Raw genomic sequence first — 20,573 nt, forward strand, 5'->3', positions numbered from 1 at the left:
AATTTACATGAATAAAGAAAAATTGATTTTCAGGAATCAATTATTAATTTCATCGTTAGCCATCTCCCTCACCAAGGCCAACAACGCCAACAAAACCGGTCCTTTTCAGGACCACCATCATTTTTGTAAAGAATAATTTGAAATATTCCTCGCCCAAATCAGCTTTTGTCCGAAAATCCTAATGAGTATCAACATATTTGAAGAACGTGTTCCTTATGTATTCTACATCTCTCCGGTTATGTCGCAGACATTACCCACCCATCTTTTTTTCTTATTAGCGCATATAAATCGATGAAAGCAGAACTAAACGATAATACATTAATATACTTAGCGAATCCATGCAGAATTATTCGATATATCGCCAATTTATCCTTACAAAGCATTCATTAAACTCTAAAAGAAGAAAATCAGTCGATTAATTAGATTATCAGGATTCAAATTATGCAAAATATTTGGTGGAAAAGCAATTGACCGGGCGGGATGGTGCTTTTGAAAAAGTAGCTGTGGTTTTTTTCACTACGCAGTTGTGTTGCGTGCCCCGGGACAGTGTGGTGGTGTCACGAAAAATCACCGCTACTTTTTCAAAAGGATCATCCCGCCCGGTCAATTGTTTTTCCACCAAATATTTTGCATGATTTGAATCGTGATAATCTAATAAATCGACTGATTTTCTTCTTCTAGAGTTAAATAAAAGCTTCATATCTAGCTTTATATGGATAAACCGGTGACAAAGCTGAACGCATTTTTTCCAACGCATACTATCAAGCGTTCAATTCGTTTTGACGCTCACCGAAAGTTCTTTGAACCTTAATGCAGTAGTATCCATATCCCCCGTTCATTTCAAATATTTCAAAGTGAAGTTCACAGTAGATATTTCCCTTGTTCATCGGTAGTGCAAACTCTACGATAGACGGTTCGATGCGGAGTGGTAAATACAAATGTCATCGCTGTTCACGCCTACGAATCCAGAATGCATTCAGACGAATTGTAAACTATAATTTGAGCGTGAAATCGTTGTTCGTGGCTGAAACTGTTCACGATGTCATTAACCACGAACAAACAAAGCTAGTCAGCACATGTTCACGTTCATTTTCACGTAGAGACAAAATAGTGCTTAACGAGAGTTTTGAATGAGTTCTTGTTGGCCGTTCTCACGAACACTAATGCAGTTTCTTGGTTGAAAACAATCCCATTTATTTTTGCCGTCTTTGTTTATTATTTTCCACCAGCTATAGTGATGCAGTATTTGTGATATGTGACGAGTACGTACATAAGCCTTAGAACAGTCTATGGGACCAGTTGAACATAGAAGTTTGACAGCTCGTTTCGGTAAATTGTTTTCACCACGATAATGAATCATTCTATCCAAGGATGAAATTCCGCATCTCGAAACGAAAGGTTTTGTTGTATACAAGCTTTTTTTCCTTATTTTTTGACACGGCTCGATTCGTTAGCACAACTGAGCCGTGGGTCTTTCACTATTTCTTGAGAAAATTTTCAATAGGACGTAAGTAACATTGAGAGCCTCTCTTTGTTTGCTTTCTCTTTCGTTTATTACGACGTTATTGCAACACTTTGTATTAATTTGCGGTACATATCGAAAGCCGACGGTTTTTACTACAATATTATGCAAAGAGTAAATGTTGAAATGGCCGAGTAATGAACAGAAGAGAAAGACCTCTCTCATTGTTACTTACGTCCTATTGAAAATTTTCTCTAGATTTTTCCAATATGTAAATATTAAAATTAACTTTTCACTGTCCATCGAGTCTTGTTGACACAGCTTGCTGCTGCGTGTTGAGATCCTGTTCCTGGTGGTGAAACATTAGGTGCGTTGTCTGCCGTACCTTGAGGGTCATGTCCATGCCGTCATCGGTACTGCATTCATGATGCTCACGGTCGGATGTTTTTGTTCAGCGGTATTTTGTGTAATAGTTGTTACTTTGCTGTTGGTAATGACAGTTGGTTTAGTGGTACTGGACACGATCGTTGTTGAGCTGGTGTTGGTTACTGTCCGGTCCGCAGTTGTTGGTTTAACAACCGGTTGTGGTTTAGCATACGACAACTCTATACCAGCTTTGATCGTAACAGGTGGTATTTTCTTAGCAGCCTCTGCGCAAGGTTTTCCGTGGTGTAGCGGATGTTCGCAGTATTGGCACGTAGGAATCTACCCTGGGTACGTGACCAGTGTTCGTTGAGAATATGCAACACCTTGAGCTGATCTGCAAGGGTCGGTCAAGTAGGAGGGAGAAGGTTTTGTCGGACGCATTTTCACCACACGAAAGCCTTGGCGAAGTCCTGGGAAGAAGTTCCTCCAAGTATCTTCTTTAACACTATCCACCTCTCCATATTTTACCATGAGTTGTTTGATAGCAGCGTAACTAGTACGTTGTGCCAGGTTATGAAGCTTTATTCCAAATACAGTCAACATCTATATACGTTGGGGTGGGATACTGTATAAAATGCCATTACATTCGATGACGTGTTTCAAGTTGCTACGTTGATTAAGTCAACAGCAACACAGTTTTCCCGCAACGGGGTATAAGCTTGCTTTATATTGTCACTCAATGTTATTTTTTCACGTTTCACGCACTAGGTAGAACGAATCCATATTAGCCTTTTACAAATAGACAAGGCGGTGCAGGGGGAAATTTGATTACTGGCCCTGTTATAAGAGCTGAGCGATTTCTAGCTTCTGAGCTGAGCAAGATGAGAAACCGGACTGATATGCAAGCTTGTATGAAAAAGTCTTTTCGATTTGGTTGTATAATGTGGTCGCAGCTTTTTATAAACCATAATGGAGGAAGTAATACTAATATTAGTAAAACGCAGACTTGTACGTCATACGATAATGACCCTTATTTAGACAACAGTTGTTTAAATCATCAGCCATATAAGTGCAAATAGTGTCCTAGAAAAGCTCAATATGTTTAATGGAGCGATGCTGTCGAGCTTGCGTAAGCGCAACTATTGCATCAAGACTGAGATAACCGCCATTTTGTCATTGAAAAAAAAACTGGATTGCATGTAGGTTTAAGTGAAGAATTGAAAATCTAAAAGAAATGTAAATGTGATGAAAGCTTAAATGTGCAAAGAACATTTTTCATCGATGCTCGTCACCGTTGAGTCAGACGAATAGTGCCCCATCAATGATATCAATAACAAAAACCTCGATAATAGTGAGGAGAGTCCATTCAATGTAGATAGCCGACAGTAAAAAACAATTTCAAGATTTTCTTCTACAAAAATATGGGGAACTAACAAGCGTTTTTGTCTCTTTCTTTCAATCGGATGTGATTGTTCGCACTGAGAAGATACATGTGTTCAAGGAGGCTGTGCAGTACGACTTAAGCTAATTAGCACCGGAATGGACGCGTATTTAATCCGAAGGGGAACCCCTGGCTCTCGGACAATAACGGTATATCCGATAGGTGACTCTCGTCACATTCTATTCGCTGTTCACTCCCGTAAGATTCTGTTGGTTGGGCGAGAAACAGAAATCGACAGTCACCATTAGCTCTATTTCACATTGAAGTCCGATGTGTAATGAACTAAATTAGTGAAATATCTGATGATATATTAAACTCAAGTCTATAGTAGTGTGCAGCCTACAATTACATAGAGGGAGGATTACTCTGCCAGCAGAAGACAAAAGATTAGCCTGTAACATTTTAAGCCTGTTTCTAATGGCCCTGCCACTTCTAGTTTTCGATCTGTATATTTCACATCCTTGTTCACACTTGAGTACTATGGCTCTAAATTTTCATGACTTTCTCTACTCAGTAATCTATAGCTGATTGAAAGACATTAAAAAGTAAATCAAGAAAATGTGGCTACATATTAGTCGAGATAAAATAAGGAAAAAACAACTTCTCTACCTATACAAGCATCTCCTATCTCAATTATACCATCATATAAGGCAGCGTCATCTTATGCTGCAATAGCAGGCAGCGCGGCTAAAAGAACGATGACTACCACGCCTCCAATTTCATATCCAAACAATGCTTCCTTTGCTTCAACTATCCTTGCATGCATTGGGGAAGAAAAATTATTTTTTTGCGGCAGTCAATATTTCAATTGATGACTTCAAGTTTGAAGCTTTTCAAACTGGATGAAAAATTGAAAATAATGTTGTCATGGCTACAGACACTATACACAGACTAGCGAAGTGTCAAAAATTTCAGCCAAACGGACTGTCAAAAAGTGCAGCCAAACCTGCATGAGGGTTTTGAGAGGGGAAGTGCAAGAGGAAGCCCATGCAAAGCTTATGGGAGCTTCCGTGATGCCAGTTTACATTCATGGTTGCTAGTTTTACTGTTTTTCTCTCCGCTAGTCTGTTATATAAAGTGTCTGTAGTCATGACTTTAAAGTATAACTATGATTTTAAACTAGCTTCCATCCGCGGTCATCTTTTCTACGTTTGGATCAAGTACAAGTTTCGCTGTATTCAAAAATTATGCTTAAATTATAAAACCCGCTAAAACTGCTGCTGGAGACATCAAGTACTAGTTTTAAATGTTCAGTTTTATATTAGAGCTGCTAAAATTATGAATCTAGAACTAGGTGCAGATCACTCTAGGAATGTAGCACAAATTTGCAGATTAGAAAAAATGCATTTTATTTCCATTTTTGCATTAACTTTGCGCTCCCTCGCAAAAAAGTCTGTTCAGTAAACGTCCTACGCCGATCCACTTTGTTCGACGTTTCGTTGAATGTAGGACTAAATTTTTGTAGGGTTTTGACGTCTTACACGCAAAATAAATCTTATGAATTTCTATTTTGATGGATAGAAATGCATTTGATTTCGTTGATTTTTAAAAATACATCACAAGTGAACGAGGATTATTTGTCAGTCCGGTCAAAAAAATGCGGACGAACATGGTCAGGCGATTTAAACAGTTTGACGTTTGACTCAACTCGCCTGTGCTAATTGCCCTTAGGAACAAATGCAATTTGCGAATGCGATTTAAAGGCAATTTCAACACTTAGAGAAATTTTCTGGCGGCTGAAATGGACTTGGTTGTTTTTTGCGATTTTACTCATGTTTGGTTTAAGCTTAAAATTGTTTTTTTATACAATTGGCTTGTTCTCGTCTGTATTTTGTTTGTCTAGTGCACTTAATTTAGCCAACAAATGTGGGAAATTGTGGAATCGTGTGTAAGTATAGTGGAACAAGATCTCTGACCTAAAGTCTAAATGAAAGTCAGATTGTGGTAAGCTTTGGTGTGCAATACGAATTTCACCATGGATTCTTCCTATAGTTTGGTGGTGATTGCCTAGTGTACTGATAAATTTATGTGAGTAGATAATGAATCCGAAAATAAGTATTATTTTTAATTTTCATATCAGGCAATTAAGGGCGATTAAATGGCGCGTTCCCTGGGCGATTTGGGGGCGATTTAAGGGCGAGTAGAGCGGCAAAAAAATGACGGCGGCAAATCGCCCAAATGTTGCATTTAAAATAGCCCCCTAATTGCCAGCAAATTGTAGGGCAATTAGCGCATCCGAGTTGGCAAATAGCCTCCGCTAGCCAGCAGCTTGCCCTTTTTGACTGGGTGTCATTCCTTACATCTAGTTAACATTTTGGTCGAACAGAGAAAATCAAGTTTGTTGTAGGGCGAAAATACTTTTAATTCCTACTTAGGAACTAAACTAGTTTGAATACTAAAAAAATCGTCTGCGGTTTTGTTTTATACCTTGCTTTAGTGGTGTAATATGGTTGATAAGAAAATGTAACGATTATTATTATTATTAAGCAAAGCTTGACCTTTTTCTGTCAATACGACATTTTATCAACTTACGATACATCCTTTTCGCTACATAGGTTTCCCATTCATCGTAGCACTAAGGACTGATCTCCATACACGACAGTACATGCGACTGTTCAAAAAATAAATTAATCTGTAATTACGAAACAATTACATTTCAAGTTGAGTTAAGCTCTGAAGCCTTTATTCACAGTTCATCTATTTCCCAATGGGGGTGGGCGTAGCGTAGTTGGTAAATCGATTGCCTTGTACGCAGCGCTCCTGGGTTCGAGTCCCGACCCCGCACATAGGGTTAGAAATTTTTCAAGAGATTTTTCTAAACCAAAGAGGCGAATGACCTTATAATTGAAATAAAAAAATTGAAATCTATTTCCCAATAAAGGCGTTAGATGTTTCATCGAGTTCAAAAGGAAAACATACAAATCGATGAAAAGTAGAAAGTCGAAACGTCAGCTATCTTGTTGTTTTTATATTTTGATATTTTTTGCCGATACGACGTAGAAGAATTTTTAATTTTTTTTTTAAATTGTTTTTTTTTCGCATCCTTATTAACCTTGTGTCACTTTGTGATTACTTTATCGATAAATAATAAGCGTAATGTTATTTACTACAGGAAGGTTATTATTTTTTGCTGTTTGGGTGGTGTCGAGGTATAAATTTATTTGCTGTTCCAATATACTACCATTTTTGGTTGGAAAGGAATGGTAATTATTGCTCGGCAAAAGCATTCAATGTTTTGTTCGAAAAACAATTACGAAAATAATAAATCTTTCAAGGACGTAAGTGAAATGACATTAATTTAAAAAAATCGGACATAGGTCGCTTTTATATAAGCGTATGTGCAGTTGTAAAAATAACTGAATAAAAATGACGCTTACGACATTTTGTTACGCGCGTATCTCCACATTGAAGCAGTTCTAATATTGATGTTTATACGACTGTGGGTAATCAAAAGGACGTATGCGTTTGTGAAAAAATATGGATGAGAAAACGTGTACGATTTTGCAGATTTTGGAGAATCCTATTCGTGTGATGCGACAGTACGGTTAGAAAAGAGTGATGTAGTACACGTGTAGATAACTCAGTTTGTTACTTTTGTCGCCTACAGCCTTTTGAAAAAACACCCAAGACATCCTGTATGGAAATGTACACTAGCAAAATCATAACTTTCACTGCGACAGTAATTTTACAATAATTTCCAGTAAACTCAAGTGCTATGCTACAATACAAAAACAATACACTTCAACGTTTCTACAGTTGATTTCAATGTAAAAGCGACTTTTACATTAAAAAAGGGGGAGGGGCGTGTTTATGTATCTTAACATCGAAAAAATCTATTTTTTTCAATCATCTTTTTCTCTAAAACTTTAAAATTTGATGTGATGTGCTGAACAATAAAAATGATTGTTGCGTGAATTTTTATTGTAAATTTAATGCAAAAACTTTGCGTCGAACAATGTTGAAATAGTAATATAATATTTATTGTTTTATGATTGTTTGTAGGGTAAATGATATTGTAAAATTCTATTCGGTATTTACTCTGATCCTCTGATGTTGAATTTTTTTCTCTTCGCGTCACCTCTGATCCGACGCTGTCTTTCCCCCCGGAAACATTTCAAGATTCGTGCCACACCGCTCATGTTGTTAAACCTTGGATGAAGGCCATTTTGAAAGCGAATAAAACGGGAAAAGCGATAACTGTCAAAACTGCTCAACTGTCAAAGTATTCAAGTTGTGTGTGCAGAATCGCTATCCTTGCTTTGGATTTTACGATTCTGAGACAAGTTTTACTATATTTTTTGTGCGAATGCTGCGTGTAATTATAAAAATTCGGGCGAATTAAGTTTGATTCAAAATCGGTGCGAAATAACCTTGTAATTTTTGCTTATCAAACCTAGCTTCCAGTTCGGTATTGTGGTTTTTAATTCCCCTATTCAGTGGAATAGTTTGTTCGCGAGTTAACTGTGTGTTTTGCTCCTTTGTGTCCTTGTTTCTATTGTTTTTATTTGTGCTGTTTTCCCTGTCGGTCGTCGCTGACCGTCGTATTATTTTCTTTTGTTTATTGTTTGTACTTAGCTAGAGCTGTTCGACGGTAGTAAGTTCAATTCTCGGATCAGTTTCTGACCTTTGACAACAAACTAGACCATCTTGGAAAGATTTGTTTTGCTACCCGTGTGTGCTAAACCAGCGTAGAAAAAATCCAGCTACGAACAACAAAAGTGTTTTACGGAGCTAATCCGATGTGAACAGTAGAGAACCGGACAATATTTTGCAAAAGCAGATTGATACAACCAGCAAAGATGTTCAGTGGTAAGTTCTGCTGTCGATTTTTGCGTCTGCATCTTTTCTTTTACTTGTAGGGAGTGTCTGCTGTCTTCGGTTTGGATTTAAAAGAAAACAGAACCAACGAGGATGGCAAATTAAATGCGTAAATTTTAAATGAAGGGATGACCTAGATTCTGCGTTTCGTGGGATACTCAACCGATAAGTGCGAAAGAACCCGGAAAATTAGAACCGTCATAAACTTTTGGTTCGTTTTCTACGTTTTGTATGGTTGTCTTTTACCATTCATTCTGTTTGCCTTTGCTGGGCTGGGCAATGCAGACAATATATAATATAGGCTCAGACAGTGATATATGTCTATATGTAAGACTATACGTAGCGCAGTTAGTGATAAGAACAAATTTCGATATCTTTTTTGTAGTGTGCGGTTTGCACGGAAGATCAACCGCGCCTCGGTGGCACTTGTGTAACTGCCCCGGTGGAAAGGTGTAAAATTGTTTGGAACGATTCGGAGGGGTTTATTTTTGTTTCTGGTTGACTTATTTCTTCTTGGCAATATGATAGTATGGTTCCACTAATTCCTTAATTGTCCTGAAGGATGAACGGTTTGTCGAAGTGGGCTGGAAATATAGGCATTAACACAAAGGCTTTGCCTTTAAATTTAGTTAAATAGCAAATTAAGTACTGAATGAATTAGAGAAGAACAGAGACTAGACAAGGCAGTCAATTCAACGGGGACGCTAGATCAAAAATAGGGATTCCACGGAGAAACGTAAATAATTGTTTTGTTAATCGGTTCCTTTTAAAGAATACTAATTTGATTCGACGTATGAATCCCGATGTATTTAAAACCAAACCAAAGCAATCGTTCTATCAACTTGATTAAGCCGATTAAGTCCTTGATCAAGTCTGGATTGTCCGCAAAAAATACAGTCTCCAGCTTCAAAGCAAAAATTTATAAATAATCCTAGGTATTTTTGAAAATAATGTCTCAGTAACAGAAACTATTGTGTGCAAGTTGTCTTATCGACAGGACAGATCAAAATCATCAATGTCATCTACTTAAAAATTATAACGTAGAGAACTCCAATGTGACCCTAGAGGCAGACTCACCTAACGTGTTGCAATATATCTATTCAAACAATTCAGTGGCTTTTCTAAAATAAACTGTTATCAATATTGGTGAAAGTCTACATTGATGTAGCTTCTTCGAGAGATCATCAATAGACACCGATTCAAATGCTCCTTTTATGTGTAAGAACACAGACTCCCTTTGTGTTTTTTTGCTAAATTGAGTTGAATTTTTTGTGAGAGCAGCGTCAAGCAACCATTCGTTCTCTTTCCCTTCTGAAAACTGAATTGGGTATCTGATAACCAGTTACTCGCTTCAACACAATTGTCAAGACGTTGTAAAACAATTTTTTCAGCCACTTTTTTGTGTGAGAAACATTGCAATCGGGCAATACGAATTATGAGAGGAGGTATCGAAATAGAAATAAGTTTGTTCCTATGTAAAGAAATCAGTTTTAATAAATTCAGCAGGCTGCAAGGTCGGTCAGAATCCTAATCAATTTGAATTTAATTCTATCTGATCCTGAGTATTAGTGAGTCTCCTGACGTGGGAGTAAAAATTTGCGAATTTTCCTAGCAAAATGAACAACCTTATGGTTCGAAAATCTCTCGCACTTAACACTTGCGGTTATGCATTCGTATCTAAACAATTTACTGACATATAATATTGCAATATTGAGCACGCCTTATCACTGAGTAACGTTGATCCTGCTAAGATTGCTGACCCAAATCGTTCACCCATCAAAGAATGTGCAGATTCTCTTGCGATTTCCTTCTTCAGTATCTTCGATATGAGTCACCCACCAAAATCTACAGCTTACTCCCGCATCTCAGAAGGCGCAAATCCAGTCCAGTCTGCCCGTGCTTTAGAAATACCTAAAAACATGCCGTCAGATGTCTTAGCGCTAGCAAAAGGGCTGTCCCTTGCATGGAGTTACACGAACTGTTGACTATTAAATGTAAAATGTGCAATTTCTTAGTACATTTGGATTTATAATAAATAAGATATATCCCAATTTTCCGCCTGCGTGACGGCTACCACCCAAAATTAATGCGCATGAAGTCGAGGTTTATGTGGCTTGTACACAATTTCTCAAGCAAAAATGCTTTTTTCTTCTTTCTCTTTATTTGACATATCTCAACGCGTTAGCATAACGGAGCCGATGATCTTTCATGTATGTATGTATGTATGTATGTATGTATGTATGTATGTAAAAACAAAAATTTCCTAATCATAGTAACCTGTTGATGCAGTTTGTTGTTGAGATTCTTTTTCTTGGCAGTGAAGCGTTAGCTGCGTTGTCCGCCTCAAGTTAAGGATCATTTGGTCTACTTTCATTTACATTACGGTACCCGTCCATGGGTCGCTATTGTGTGCCCGTCTTCTTCGGCATTCGCTTTATTGTTGTGGTAGCTGGTTGTTGGCTTAGAGACATTAGACGCGATCGTTCTTGAATGGATATTTGTTACTGCTTGATCCGAAGATGTTGGTTTTACAAGTGTTTGTGGTTCATGTCCTTGGGTACGAAAGTGACCCCGTTGATTTCGTACCATTCTAGGACAACATTTGAATAGTGGCACCAAGCTAATTCTGGCCAGAAGATTGTAGGGCCCTCGTGTTGATTCAACAGAGGAAGCAGATGCTTCTGTAGATACTCCTTGAGGTAGATCTCCTCGTTTACAGTCACGGTAGTCACGAACAGCGCACTACGTTTGCCACATGAGCAGATCGCTTGCCGAATCATGTTTTATCATGTATTTGAAAGTTTCTGATTATTTTGATATCGGCTTAAACATTTTTAGAGAAGACATCATATTTTGATCATATTTTGATGTGCTTACATGCTTTGCGTTTTTTTTTTTTTGAAAAAAATGATTGTTTCTATTTCTTTGGCAGACATCAAATTGATTACTTATTTTGTTGTTATTGAAACATTTCAACATCTCAATGAGTTTTCAATCTGCTTTCGCTGATAGCATAAATAGTTTTCTATTTGATGTCATAGGATAATTTTTCTGCTTTCGATTTTGATCTTTTAACCGTTAAAACGATCAAAACGATAACAATCTGAGCAATCATTACCTACTACATCACAACATAAAGTTTAGTTCTCAATTTGATATCAGACTCTGCTCGGGTAATCACACGACTCACCGTTGACTGCACGATTTCGAGTTGTTTTCCGATGTCCCCATGTGAGAGTTGAGGATTTTCCAGGTGCTTGCTCAAAATCAATTTGCGACATTGCTTGTCGGGTGACGCCATTTTCCAATTTTCGAAAAACTGGCAGCGATAAAAATGCAGTGTCAAAAATACACTCTAAACTACTTCTACCCGAATTTTCAAGAGAAAATACCCAACAAAACACGGATCACGAATTTGACGACGACCTTGGGCTGACAGGCATGCTGGTCTACTCACTGAAGCCCTCTGGCAACCCTATTCCAACATATGGAGTTTGACAGTGATCTACATATATGGGGCGTTATAGCTATAAAGCCCCAAACAAAGAATTTTGTTCGGCGCTATACACAATATTGAAGCATTCCACATGACGTTTTGCATCTTGCGGCATGATTAGATACTATATCATTCAGAAAATCGGCACATAGTAACCAGCTTTTAATGATTTGATCCAAAATTATTGTTTTGATTTTTATCGCAGTGATGCTGGCTGTGCAGAGACGCCGTCCTTGACAGGGGGCTGACTCACTGAGTAAGGAAGGATGACAACGACTTGAAATGGCGAGTGGGTTAACACAATGGCTACCTCCGTCTCAACAAAACCCTGACAGGTCTCCGGGTACGTTCGAAACTCATCATCATTTAGTTGGTGGTACTAGGTTCGGCTGAAGCATTCCCGATTTTAAGCCGATCCGGTTCTGAACACTACTCCCCGTGAAGGATAGTGTCAACTCTAGCATGACCTCACTGCTCGCCTAGATAAACATAGGATCACAAGAGGCGACTAGTGGAGATAGCGGCCCGGAGTTGGGACCCAAAAATGGAGCAAAACAAAGAAACTTACACATACGAAGCAGGTGCTGTGAATCCGTTCGCCAGAGGTGGTTTGGTGAATACATCACCACTAGCAGCAGCTGAAGTCATTCAGCAAGAGCAGGAGGAGGGGAAGCAGCAACAACAGCCAGAACAGAGCGGGATGAGCTACACCCCACAGACGCCAAAATTAGTGGCAGCGAAGTGCTTGGTGGATGAGAGAAACAATGTTAATAAGGACATTCAGGAGATGGCTTTCAGAATCCGAAAGGCGCTTCTGACGTGGAGGAGTATGACAGCATTGGCGTCGGCTAAGGCTACTATCTTCTTAGCTCCCCTGAAGCAGGAAAAGGAGAAGCAGATTGGAGTGTAGAACACGCCAGTTTCCGTGATTCCAAAGAGGAAAGATCCTCGCCAGGAGACGGAAGACCATGCAGGCCAAAGAAACACGCTCGAGGACGCTGTTGTTGCCGTAAGAAAGGACGTCACCCAACAGGGAGAAAGCTAGAGTACCGTTGTAGATCGGAAGGAGAAACACGAGAAACAGCAAAAACAGAAGGAAGAGCGAAAAGGGGAGCAGATGAGAAAAGGAAAATCCTCGGCTCGTCAGAAGGCGACAAAGGGAGAAGCCGTGCTCGTCGAAGCTAATAACGCGACAACGTATGTAGCGCTGCTCAAGAAAGTCAGAGAGAACCCGGAGCTGAAGGATTTGGGGGAAAACGTGGTAAGAGTCAGGCGTACCCAAAAAGGCGAGAAGCTCCTCGAGTTGAAAAAGAATCCCACGACTAGAAGCTCCTCGAGTTGAAAAAGAATCCCACGACTAGAAGCTCGCAGGAGACTATTACCAAATCAATGGGTGAAAAGGCAGAAGTTAAAGCCTTAAATTCGGAGATGGTGATTGCGTGAAAGGACCTTGATGAAACCACGACGGAAGACGAGCTGATAGGTACACTGAAGCAGCAGTGTAACCTGAGTGAGGTGCACTACGATCCGGTTAAAGAAGAGATAAGGAGGAACTCATACTGCGATGATGCGCTTACCGGTAACCGCTGCAGACAAGGCACTGGAGGTAGGCAAACATACGGTTGAATGGTCGAGATGCCCACTGATAGCCGCCCCACGAGTGAATAAACCGGCGGAGAAGTGATTCAAGTGTTTGGGTTTGGAACATTTAGCTGGGGCTTGCAAAGGCCCGAATAGCTCAGAGATGCACTGGAAATGCGGGGAGACGGGTCATCTTGCGAGAAACTGCACGCAGAGGCCGAAGGTGCTTGCTTTGCACTCCAGCGGACGGAAACGACTATCAGACGGGTGGCTTTAAATGCCCTGCCTACAACGAAGCGACTGCAGGCCAACGGTAATGGAGATAACCCAGATAGATCTGAATTCCCCATTCAAGAAGTGGCAGAACGTTTGTACGAGGGCTTCGTCATCGCCAAAATTTACGGCGCGCGTCTTCGTGTGTATCTGCTACGCTCCCCCAAGGGTGACAGTAGAGCAGTTCAGCCTAATGCTGGAGCAGTTAACCGAGCAGTTGATCCGTCGGAAACCGGTAGTCATTGGTGGTGACTTCAACACCTGGGCTATGGAGTGGGGCAGTAGAGTAACCAACACAAGAGGATGTATCCTGCAGGAATCTCTAGCGAAGTTAGACGTACGATTGTGCAATGAAGGTACTGTTAGCACATTTCGGCGAGATGTATTGGCGATTCACTACCGTATCGGTAACGAAACGATCAGCAAGTGACTAGCGACGATCTCGCAGAAGCATCGAAGCGCCTAAAATCAAGAAAGCCCCCGGAGTGTGTGTGTGTGTGTTAACCTTCCAAATCCCACTGGACGGCAGTGGTATTATGAAAAAAAGTTTTCTGCATATTGTCTGGCTTTCTTATGCAAACAACTTCATTTCGGGATGTAGGAGGTGTTAGCTCTGCCGATTTTCCAAATATCCATTGCAGAATGACAGAGACATAGTGGCACATCCCGATGTCATTTTTACCCTCGGCAAGCCCCGCTCAACTATAATACGTGTATCATATTTATACCAGTATTATTATTAAACTTTCGATACCTTGCCACGAATAAGTGTGCATGGATGCGTATTTAGTGTATCATTCATTTAGATATAAAACAAGACGAACAGTCAGTTTCTGATGAGATGACATCGAAACGCCCCCTTGACTTTATTAAGTTAGTATTTGTTTCACCAAAAAAATCCACCTGGTGAGAAATTTTGGTGTTTACCCAATTTTTCTGCTTAGGGGAAAATATAGCGTGGAAAGATTTTTCATTTTTTTAAATAATTTAAATTTAAATAGTTTTTTCAACTCTAACTATAACGCTTTTAGAACAAACGGGTGAACCAATGAAATGTATTGAGTTTGGCTGCATTTAGCTTCTAATTCTTATATGAACTGTCTGCCCCGTTTTGGCCCGTTTCAAAGTTACTACTATGGAAACATTTACACTTCAATGAAAAGCGCAATAACTTGGAAATTACGAAAGATAAACCGATGATCTGTTCTGTAAAGATTTATCTTTGCAAAATAAATAACTTCCCATGACATACTGAAGCTTTATCTACGATTCATATTTAAGCAGCTATGTTAAAAAAGTTGTTTTCGGGAGTCTTACAAATAGAGATGTCTGGTCACCAATAAAGATGTTCGTAAAGACAAGCTCTTCAACATTTCTAAAGACTTTATCTTGGTTTTCATACTTTTAAGTAAAATGTTGCAAAAATCTTGCTTCAAAGGGAATTATTTACTGCAATTATATAATCAAAACAATGTTTTTCGATCTTCCTAAAACATCTCAGAAGACATCATTGTTGTACACTTTACTGTTTCCGCGTGAATAATTTTTCGCAGATTTTTGGCAAAAAATAAGTTTCCAAAGCCCAACATTCATGCATGTACCTTAGGTAATATTTTCCGAATATATAACAATTTTTTTTTTGATTCGATGATCCGGAGTAAAATTTGTCCAAACACTACGGATTATCTGGTCTGTACTATTTCTAATAGAACAGAATTTCACTATGAAAAATGTCTTTTTGGCTTCTAACACGATTACATGAAGACAACCGTTCAGCTTACCCTTCACCACATTCGAAAAAGACGTTGAAAGGCGGATGATGCAGAGAATGCCTCGATCCTAATAGTCACAAGTGTTGAACTAACATTCTTTTCCATCCCAAAATCGATCTGCATGGGCGTGGTCATCTACGTTATTGATCAAACTATAAAATCATTAAAGCTACAAATGTGCCGTCTTCGACAAAGTTGTTCAGAAAAGGTTGTACTACACGTTTGCGGAACACTTGACTACTCTATCTCATCTTATAATGAAAATAATTTTAAGATCACGCATAAAAATATGGACACTCTAATGTCACCCATCTTAACCCCTTCAAGTCCATGTTGTTTGTGGACAACAACGTTTTTAAATATATATAACTTTTGATTGAGGTAAGATTTGCTCACAAAAACAAGTAAGCCTAATAAATATGACTATTACCTTTCATTTGAGTATTAACAGTTACAAGGATCAGCTCTAGAACTGAAGTTATTGCAATTAGTCTGATTGGATTCCGATGGAGCAGTGTTGCCAGGGACAGCTTACGTTGACGACGGAAAATGAATTTTTCATCTATCTTCGTTATGTTGCAATATTATTGAAAATTGATAAAACATCAATTCAGACTGTCTTTGGCTACGTTTTCTACGCAGTTGGACTATTGTGAATATTCTAGGAGAACTGCATTGGTAAAAATTAAATAACTTCTAGCACTGCGAGGGAAGCACCTATCTTTATGAAAAAAGTCTTTTCGTGTTTCTTTACCCCACCGTTTTCAAGGAAAAAAAGTTGGGCTAATTGACACACAATATTTGTTCCGAAGATATAAAGATCTAGAACTAGTATTTTCGTCATCCGAAATTCTGGATTCGGACCACCACTGCGCAGTAGTTCAAAACAGCATTGTGAGGTACTTAATTCATGGGAATCGAAGCGAATGTTCTACAATTTGTATGTGTGTAAAAAGCGCCATCTTTTGATAATATTGTATTTTTAAATGGATCATACTAGGCTATAAAAAATTAACCTTTAAACCGAAAGGGATAGCGCTTAGCCGTCTTCGAGAAAGTTGTAGAGGAGAGTATTGTTATATATTTATGCAGAAGACTGCCATCAAGCTATATATAATTTTCTTTTCCATTCGATAAATTTTAGGTCCAATATACACAAAATAATATTATTCCAAAAAAAAATTCGTTGTAATACGTAAAAACGATTTTGTTTGTTTTTTAGAAAAACTCTTATGTAAACATAGACAACCATACATTGGAAAACTTTGGTTGTTTACATCTGGCCTATCAAGACAACACCCAAAATGAAAAAAACTATATACATTGAATGGAGTTTGTCAAATTACAATAACCCTGCGGGAAAACCGGGAAAACATGTATTCATTTTTTCTGACGGCATAATTTGTCGTGAAATTCGATATGGGTCATTCCACGCGAAGTGATCAAAAAAAGATGCAAACTTGAAATCGACCTTCACGGATTTGAACCAAATTTGGAGGAATTGTTCATCTAGGGTCAATATATAAAAACCCAATTTTTTGTGTCAATTGAACCACCCATCGGGTCATGGGAGCACCCCCCGTTTTGGCAAATTGCCAAAACCCTTGATTTTCTTTTGATCATATATTCTATTTACTCTAGAATGAAACCCCAAGATGGCTTTTGAAGAAAATTGTTCAAGGAGTCTAGAAAAAATATTATTTTTGGCCGACAGTGCTGCCAACTATGCGTTTTTTCAGTTAAATATTAAAAGTTAATTTGTCTCTTAATACATATATTTTAATGTTGAAAATTTTAATGCCATCGCGTTCCTCAGACATTTTTACATAAAAAACACTTATCATCCCAATATAATATGAGCGCATCCTGAGATATACCATTTTGAAGGGAAAAACTCTGATTTTCTCATATAAAAATCCATTTTTATTGGCCAAAATTGAGAAAATCTTCAAACAGTCATAAAAATCGACCCTGATCTGCTAGAAGCAAACCAAAAACGTAGTTTTTCATCATTTCTCGTCTACTTCACGAAAAATTATGTTTGAACTCAGAATACTCAAGTTGGTTTTTAGTGTTGTGCGCTTGTGATGTTATATGGGAAATTGCGGCTTTTTCTCTTCAAAACGATGTATCTCAATTACTGTCACTCACAGTAATCGAGTTATGAGACGTTTTCTATGATGAACTCCTTAAATTCTTATTTTAACTTATAATTTTTTTGTTTCTGATTTTTTGCATTTACAATGTTTGAAGGATTTTTTTACCATTACAAAACACGCAACATTATTTTATTTTAGCCTGTTTTTGAGCCCGTATATCATGGACAAAAACTGTAGTTATGTTATGAATTATTCTGATAGAGCTAGGTTTCATCTACAAAACGAAGGTAAAATCTTTCGTCCGTTAGCACTCTTTCAGAAGTTACACTTTGTTGAAATCTTTATGTGTGGCTCTCCTAAAGTAGCGTGAATGGCTCACTGAATGAGCAGACACTGGTGTTCAAAGACGCTTTCGCTTGATTTTACGAGTGCACAGTGTTCGCAATGGTACCAAAACGTGCGTTTAATTAATGGTGCTCTAGGAGTTGATTTTAGCGATTTGGTAACACTTTTTCAGAGTGGAAGCCTCCTTCTTTTAATGTATACTGAATTGTGATTAATCCACCTAAAACTGAGATAGAAAATTTATTTCCACCAACTTTCGAGATAAAGGCATGACAAAGTTATAGAAAATTCTACTGCAAGAAACCTTATTGAACATGCAAACTCTCCAAAATGTAATGGTGTTGAGATAAAGCGCGTTGTTTGTGGGAGGCACCCAAAAAATCATTTTTTTCATCATAACTTTTTTCTGAGATTTTTGCAATTCTTCAAATGTTCCAGGAAGTTGTTGAAATTTAGAAATTACAGATATTTGTCGAAGACGTCAACATTTTTTATTTCAAAACTTAAGAGTTATTAAATAAAGTAGGTTAAAAATGCCGCCATTTTGAACGTCAATTACTAAGAGATGTGGAAATATGTGGAAGACATTTCGATTCCATGAGAAATACAGGCGGCATATAGGGTAGGCGAGCCCTTATCCATCTCATTAGTCGGGGCGTCACACTATTTCGTTGATAACTCGACTTAGAGTGACCGGATTGCGCTTAACTAAGCATCATCTTCTTTTTTGCTTCGTTCTTAACAAGCAGTACAGTTAGACTTTTTGCCTGGAAAATGCTCGCGTTTGAGCGAAGCGTAAAGTCGAGTACAACGTGCCTTTATTCATCCTACCATTTGAGCTAATGCGTTGAATAGAGATAGCAGATATTTCTCTAACTAATGAGTTCCAATGGGTGGGATGAATAGAGGAGCTAACATGATTTTGGGCGCAGTAACACTATGATGTGTGTTACTACCACCTATTGTAGCAAAACAACCGTTTTATTGCAATGGCCTGCTCTTACACTACTACTTGTTCAATCTTTGCCCATTGATCATAGTCAGCTAAACACTGTATGAAGAGCCAAAAAGGAGAAAGGTATCCGTTGGGCAATTCGCTTACTCGAGAGTAATCACTTCGCTTATACGGTCCACGGGAGTGTTTAAGAATCGCCTTCCAATGTTTAGATCTCATGAATCAACCGTAAAGAAAGCCATTGTGTTGTAGAGCATTCCCAATAGGTGGGGAGAAGAGCCCGCCCTTTATCCACGAAATGTTATCGGCAGGAAGTTGGCATTTCCACTCTCCCTGTCCAAATCGTTTCAATCGGGTGCTCTGGTGGTCCCTCCCAGTCCCAATATATTGTTATGTTGGTAGTGGTACATGTAATATGATTTGGTTTGAAAATTATCAAAATTGTATACATACGCTTGTGGTCTTCACTATCATCAATACCCAATGTGTATCCTCGGCAATGCACTGTAGTGTTCGCATGATACAGTCGTAAATTGGGTCGTTGTCGCGATTTAGCAAATCAAAATGCGTCCCTCGTACCCTCAGTTCCATTTGGATTTTTTCTCCGATTCTCACTAGTAGTACGCCTTGGTGATTCCAATTGTCAGTTCTGTTCTCTTGTGTTGTGTATCTATATTTCCAGTACTAATCGTACTGATCGTCGAGGCTACTGGTCAACATTTCAGTCCAGTTTCTGAAATTCTCGTTAGAGATCCTGAATTTGAAAAACTAATAGCGATACTAGTATATTTAGTCTACCTATCCTGAAAGAAGATAATTAGTAATAAATATAAGGTTGTCTTTATAGTTCTGTTTTCGAAGATTCTTCCGCCTACTGAAAATAGAGAATGAAATAAAGGAAAGAGATCGGATTAGATACAACGGGATTCTCGAAACGTCAATGAGCTTCGCAATTTCACATTTACCGAACTACTGGAGAGCATATATATCTATATTTGACAGACCAACTTGCCCGACTTGACTGCGAAGACGTAAAACGTGCGTTTTTTTTTTGCTGAACAGTAACACTAATACTTTTTGTAATGGTTTTTACTCTTGTAAAGACAGTCAAAATTTTTTGCGCAATTGATCACTTTTGTTGATGTATTAGTTTATGAATAATTCGTAAGTTGGAAACTACCGAGCTGAGAGTTTTGGATTCATATGTGTACTTTGACATTTCCAAAGATTGTGTAGAATATTCGTAGAATAAAATAACGCATAGAAACAATTGCTAAAAGAGTTATGCTTAAAATGTCGTAATTATTTTGTTACAAAATGCAAAACATACATTGCCGGAAAGTATGTTTTGTATACAGGCCGGTGGATGCCCGTTGTGAGTAGTATTTTTTCTTGTAGTACTTGTCACTGTCTTTCTCATAGAATCGAAATATCTTCCACATTTTTCCACATCTCTTAGTAATTGACGTTCAAAATGGCGGCATTTTAAACCCACTTTATTTAATAACTCTTAAGTTTTGAAATAAAAAATGTTGACATCTTCGACAAATATATGTAATTTCTTAATTTCAACAATTTCATGGAAAATTTAAAGAATTTCAAAAATCTCAGAAAAAAGTTATAATGAAAAAATGATTTTTGGATGCCTCCCACAAACAACGCGCTTTTCTCATCACCATTACATTTTGAAAAGTTTGCATGTTAAACAAGTTTTCTCGTAGTAGAATTTTCTATAACTTTGTTATTGACATCATGCCTCTATCTCGAAAGTTAGTGGAAATAAATTTTCTTACTCACTTTTAGGTGGATTAATCACAATTCAGAGTACATCAAAAGACGGGGGCTTCTATTCTGAAAAAGTGTTCCTAACGTACCAAATCGCTAAAATCAACTCCTAGAGCACCATTAATTAAACGCACGTTTTGGTACCATTGCGACCACTGTGGAGTGGCGCGCTCTCTGTGT

At 38.2% G+C, this 20,573-nt stretch overlaps 1 protein-coding gene across 3 annotated transcripts in view; it reads left to right on the forward strand.

Annotated features, from left to right (window-relative positions):
- The first annotated feature begins 7,490 nt into the window (after positions 1-7,490).
- Positions 7,491-20,573, forward strand: part of LOC131691270 (serine/threonine-protein phosphatase 4 regulatory subunit 1-like) — a 697,782-nt gene continuing 684,699 nt past the window's right edge. The window contains exons 1-2 of one of the 3 annotated variants that reach the window (XM_058977546.1): positions 7,491-7,627; positions 7,845-8,078. In XM_058977546.1, coding sequence (XP_058833529.1) covers positions 8,069-8,078 — 10 coding nt within the window. In that variant the 5' untranslated portion in view covers positions 7,491-7,627; positions 7,845-8,068. Of the gene's footprint in view, positions 8,079-20,573 lie in introns of all 3 variants that reach the window. The other 2 variants (XM_058977545.1, XM_058977544.1) reach the window with 2 other exon arrangements.

This window comes from Topomyia yanbarensis, chromosome 3 (assembly GCF_030247195.1).
Source record: "Topomyia yanbarensis strain Yona2022 chromosome 3, ASM3024719v1, whole genome shotgun sequence".
NCBI classification, from domain to species: domain Eukaryota; kingdom Metazoa; phylum Arthropoda; class Insecta; order Diptera; family Culicidae; genus Topomyia; species Topomyia yanbarensis.